The sequence below is a fragment of the Petaurus breviceps genome, unplaced genomic scaffold, assembly GCF_028583685.1.
Source record: "Petaurus breviceps papuanus isolate PSGF00001 unplaced genomic scaffold, PetGlider_PUasm1.0 197615, whole genome shotgun sequence".
In the NCBI taxonomy this organism is placed as follows: Eukaryota; Metazoa; Chordata; class Mammalia; order Diprotodontia; family Petauridae; genus Petaurus; species Petaurus breviceps.
Window position 1 is genome coordinate 31,660 of NW_027185833.1, and position 5,295 is coordinate 36,954.

The window sequence follows — 5,295 nt, forward strand, 5'->3', positions numbered from 1 at the left end:
TACTGTACTCAACTCACTATGTTGTCTTTTTCAGTCTCCAAAACTTTCTAAATAATTGCAAATATATTTTTGGAGAAAGTTCTTTACTGGTAAAAAAAAAAATACGACCTTTTCCCATGAAGGCAGAGCCTTTATTTTTTTACTTATTCATAAGTTCTATAGAAGTTTAAGTGAAAAAAAATTAGTTAAGATAGACCTCATTTTTTCACTGCCTATCCCTGAGCCTGTTCCCCTGACTCCTTTGAGACAAAGTTGCTTAACCCTGTTTAACCATTTCATTCCCACTTACCAGCTTTCTTTAGAGTCACTTTTGATGCCTGCCTGCAATGCTCTCCCAGTAAAGTCACCAATTGTTCTTTGCTTCTCATCAACAAATTAACTTGAAAATCTTACTTCTATAAGCCTTCAGTTACAAATTTCCTTTTGATATTTCTTTGTTGAAGTATACAATATCCATGACTCTCCCTCCCATCCCCCTGCACCAAATAATATGCATTCTCTCTTTTATTGCTACTGTGGTTAAATATATTGCTTATGTATTTATTTTTATATATAATTGATATTTATATTGAACTTTTAAAACATTTGTCATATTGTTATTACATCTGTCATGACTGTTCATGTTAGTATTGTCTGTCTAAAGTAGGAACCACATCTGTTTAATTTGATTAGAGCAGAATATCATGTAATTGCTCATACAGTGTGTATCTCTTGGTTGACGTGGAGAATATCAGATGATAAATGTACCTCTTTTGACTTCTTTGGAAACTTCCAAGGTCACCTAAACTCTCTTTGTGGCAAGCTGACAGACTGCACAAAGAGCATACATTTTAAAGTAAATCATTTAATCAGGACTGTAACAATTATCAGAGGGTAAGGATCTGTTTCAAGACTCCTACTTAGGCATGGGAAAAGACATGGTATATATAAGAGCTAGCATTTATATAGTGCTTTAAAGTTTGTAAAGTGCTTTGCAAATATTATCCAACTTTATCCTCACAAAAGGCCCAAGGAAGTAGGTGCTATTATCTCCATTTTATAGATGAGAAAACTGAGATTAAGTGACTTGTTTTGTGTTTCACACCTAGGAAGTGACTGAGGTAGGATTTGAACTCAGATCTTCCTGAATTCAGGTCCAGTGTTTTATCCACTGTGCCACCTAGTTGTTAACATAACTATGGTAACTGGACTGAAGTTTGGTCAGGGGGAGGAGAAAGAAAGTGGAGTTTCATGCAGCATCTGGATCTCTCTAACATCATCTGCTGTTTTCTTCCATCTCTGCCACAGGTAGAGATCCTCCTTCAGCTCCCCTCATTTTATCTCAATAGCTGTTAATTAGCTGCACTGTTGTAACCCCTTTTATATCAGGTGCTACCATGATTGTTTCTTTCCTTTATAGTTCCTCATCCTTCTGTAAAGTCTCCACACACTAATGAAAGTTGATGCTTCATGACACAATCATTCTGTATACAGGCACACAGCCTCATAAGAAATGAAGTCTTGAGAAATATGATTTGGGGTATTTTTCATAGGAAATATGTCTCGATGACATCTGAATTTGGATGCCTAGAAACATTGGTTGCAAATGTAAGCCATAGAATGTTAGAGGTAGAATGCAGAGATCTCGTCCAACTTAAGAGAGTAACAGTGACTTCCCCAAGGTCACATCATGAATTAATAACAGAATAGCCAACTTCAGCACAACATGGTTTTCCATTTCCTATCCCCTATGCCATTTGAGAGTTTAGAAATAAGATATTTCATTGTTTTGTTCAGTAGTCTATTATAATGTTAACCTACCTTCTGTAAGGAAAAAGTACTTCCTTTAGACTGTGGGTTTATCTTTATCTGAAATATCTCTTAATGGTCCCATCTAAAACCAAATTCCTCTTTCCTTCTATATATGGAAATGGGAAGGTTTTAGTTAGTTCACTCTTTCCACTCTTTAAACCTGCAGCTCTATTGAGCTCAGTTTAAAATCTTCTTTCCTCTAAAAACATCACTGACTAATCTAGATCCAGGTTTAATTAATACTCACATACTACCTTATTATAGTAAACTTCTGGTTAGTTGAGTTCAGGATGGATTTTTAATAGCTGAAGTTGACATTCATTAGTGTCCAAGCTGCCTCGTTGCTTGATTCTGAGTTCTGGGAGTAGACAAATTCTAGATACTGCAGTGAAGCTGGGTAGTAGCACCTATGCAAGAATAGTGGCCATGTAGCTAATGTTTAATTATAACAAAATTGTTTATTATCCAAATGAGAATGCCTGGGGTATGCATACTTGATGAAAGTTATCAAGAGAAGAGAGAATCATTGTGAACAAAGGGTATATAGATCAGCCTCTGTGTGCCCATAATTAGGGCCGGACTATATGTAGATTTGGGGTCCTGGGCATCAGTGATGGGAAGCCCCAGTGAATTTATCAGCTACATTGAATTATGTGAGGAAAAGATACAGAGAAATAAAAAAAATCACACTATGGTTTCAGGTCAGTCAGGTAAACCTTTCAGTCTATTAAATTCTTGCCCTTGTTAATTTGTCATAATTGGCACTAAAATGAATACTGTATTTCTTATTCAGCAGCAGATTGACTGTTCAATGTTATGATAGAACACATTTTTAGGACAAATTCAGGACAATTCAGGACAAATAATTAAAAAAAATTAAAGTCCAGTCTAAGGTATTTTCTTTGCAAAATATCCTACAATTTTTATTTCCTTAACATGAAAGTCAAGGTCAACAATAATTACAGAGTAAAGTGGCAAAGAATTTCACATTATGTGTATTTCTTCAGCTACCCTGCAGCACCAGGCCGTTCTACTCTTCACTTACAATCTTCGTGTGAACCTCCCTGCTTTTTACCCGCAGCTTGTTGACCTGAGACTCAGCAATGTCCGCCCGTTCCTCAGCCTCCTCCAGTTCATGCTGGATCTTGCGGAATTTGGAGAGGTTTGTGTTGGACTGTTCCTCCTGGTGAAAGGAAGGGATTTGTCAATAACAAAGGACATGTGTTTCTGGACCGAGGTGGGAAAGGTCCTAATATTTTCTGACCCTTTAAAATAATTAACTGGAACCTTTAATAGTGATGTACACCAATTCTGACAATGTTTTCTTATAATGAATTAACTTTGTAATGTGAGGTTTTGTTTTTCATAAATTTTTACATACCTGCTTTTGTTACCAAAATACCTAAGCATAACAGAAAAAAATCTTACCCAAGAAACTAAGAAAAAACAAATCTTAAATGTTCTTCACACTATGACACTTTCAGGTGGTAACTTAGCAATGACTGTTTTCTGCCACTTCTCAAGACTTCTTAAATCAATGGGTATATTTTAAGATACCAGAGCTAGAAGGAGTCTCAGAAGTCATCTAGTCTAACCCCTTCATTTCATAGATGAAGGAACTAAAGCCTGGAGGGAGCTTAAGTGATTCGCTCAAGGTTACACAGGTACTAAGAATCAGAAATCAAATTTGAACCCAAGTCCTTTGACCCCAGAGTTAGTATCGTTGCCCCAAATCTTTTAATATATAACAAAGATCACCTTTTCCTGGAAGAAAGAATATAATTTACTTTGGAGGTTAGGTGGAAATATTGGAGAAATGGAAAGAACTTATTGAATTTTTTCTAATTTTTAAAGATTACAGGGGATTTAAAAAACTGGTATGTTAACATTTAGACTTTGGGACACATACACAGGACACCATTAATGGCATAAATCTTAGGACTTTTTGTTAGGTTTCTAGCCCTGAAAAAAATGTTCTTTTCCACTATCTTTTTAAACCTTTTTATTTCTTTTATTTTTAATTTATGAAACAAAACAAACATTTCCATTACATAGCAGATACTTACAGCCTCCTCAGCTTGTCTCTTGTAAGATTTTACTTTCGCCTGGAGTTTATCCACTAAGTCCTGAAGTCTGAGAACATTTTTACGATCTTCTTCAGTCTGAAAAATTGTAGATAAGGAGGGACTAATTAAAAACAAGATATTGCTATTCTTTTGCTGATAGCAACATTAACTTGATACAGATACTAAAAGGGATCACAAATATAGGACTAGAAGAGATGTTAGGGGACACTCAGTCTAATCTCTCATTTAATCAATGAGGAAACTAATGGCCAGAGAGTTAATTTTATAAGATCACATAGGCAGTAAAATGACAAAGGGAATATTTGAACCTAAATTTTAACTCCATATCCCCTGATCACCATATCTCACTTATTATTGCTTTTTCCAGGTGGTTATCCTGGACAAGCTGTTTCCCTTACCTGGTAAGTGAGCTCCTTCACTCTCCTCTCATGTTTGCGTAGACTCTTTACAGTGTCAACATTGCGTTTCTGTTCACTTTCAACCTCCCCTTCAAGCTCACGCACCTAACATAAAATATTAGATTTGATTTAAGATCTTTGCTGTAAACACTGAATAGTATAGGACATAAAAGGCAAAGATTTAGGATAGTCACCCTGGCTTCCAGTTTCTGGATCTGCTTCTTTCCTCCTTTCAGGGCCAGCTGCTCGGCCTCATCCAGGCGATGCTGCAAGTCCTTCACTGTCTGTTCCATGTTCTTCTTCATCCGCTCCAGGTGGGCACTGGTATCTTGTTCCTTCTTCAGCTCCTCAGCCATCATGGCTGCCTGGTTAGCAAGTAAACAAAAACAACTATAAATGTCAGGTAGTCATATAAATAGACCAAGGAGGAAAATCAATGTGTTTTCTGCTCACATCAGTGATAGCCTTCTTGGCCTTCTCTTCTGCATTCCGGGCTTCCTGAATCATGTCTTCCATCTCACCCTGGATTTGGGCAATGTCTGTTTCCAGCTTCTTCTTGGTGTTGATCAGGCTAGTGTTCTGGGTAAAAGATAAAAACAAGTGGCCATTTTCTTTCTTTCCCAAATAAACACAGGGGATCATAATATTTGGGGAGAGAGGAGGGAAGAGATGTGGACTTGTGATTTTGTCAGTAAGAAGAACTTCAAGAGGCATCTTCCTATACCCATGCAAATTAATAAATCAGTTGTAACTTAAAATGTCTGGTGGTATTGAGAATCAAAGTCAGGGCAGCTAGGTGGCGCAGTAAATAGAGAAACGGCCCTAGAATCAGGAGGACCTGAGTTCAAATACGGCCTCAGACACTTAACATTTACTAGCCATGTGACCTTGGGCAAGTCACTTAACCCAAACTGCATTCCCCCTTCCAAAAAGCATGCAAAAAAAAAAGAGTATCAAAGTCGGATCTTCCTGTCTCCAAAGTTAGCCCGTTATTCACTGTGCCATGCTGCCTTTCAGAG

At 37.1% G+C, this 5,295-nt stretch overlaps 1 protein-coding gene across 1 annotated transcript; it reads right to left on the minus strand.

Moving 5' to 3' along the window:
* Positions 1 to 2,703: 2,703 nt before the first annotated feature.
* On the minus strand, positions 2,704 to 4,855 carry LOC138164728 (myosin-8; the record flags this gene model as incomplete). Its single annotated transcript, XM_069092699.1, has 5 exons — positions 2,704 to 2,974; positions 3,858 to 3,953; positions 4,277 to 4,381; positions 4,471 to 4,641; positions 4,730 to 4,855. Coding segments are annotated over 5 exons (651 nt in total), but the record flags the coding sequence as incomplete, so codon positions are not given.
* Positions 4,856 to 5,295: the final 440 nt, after the last annotated feature.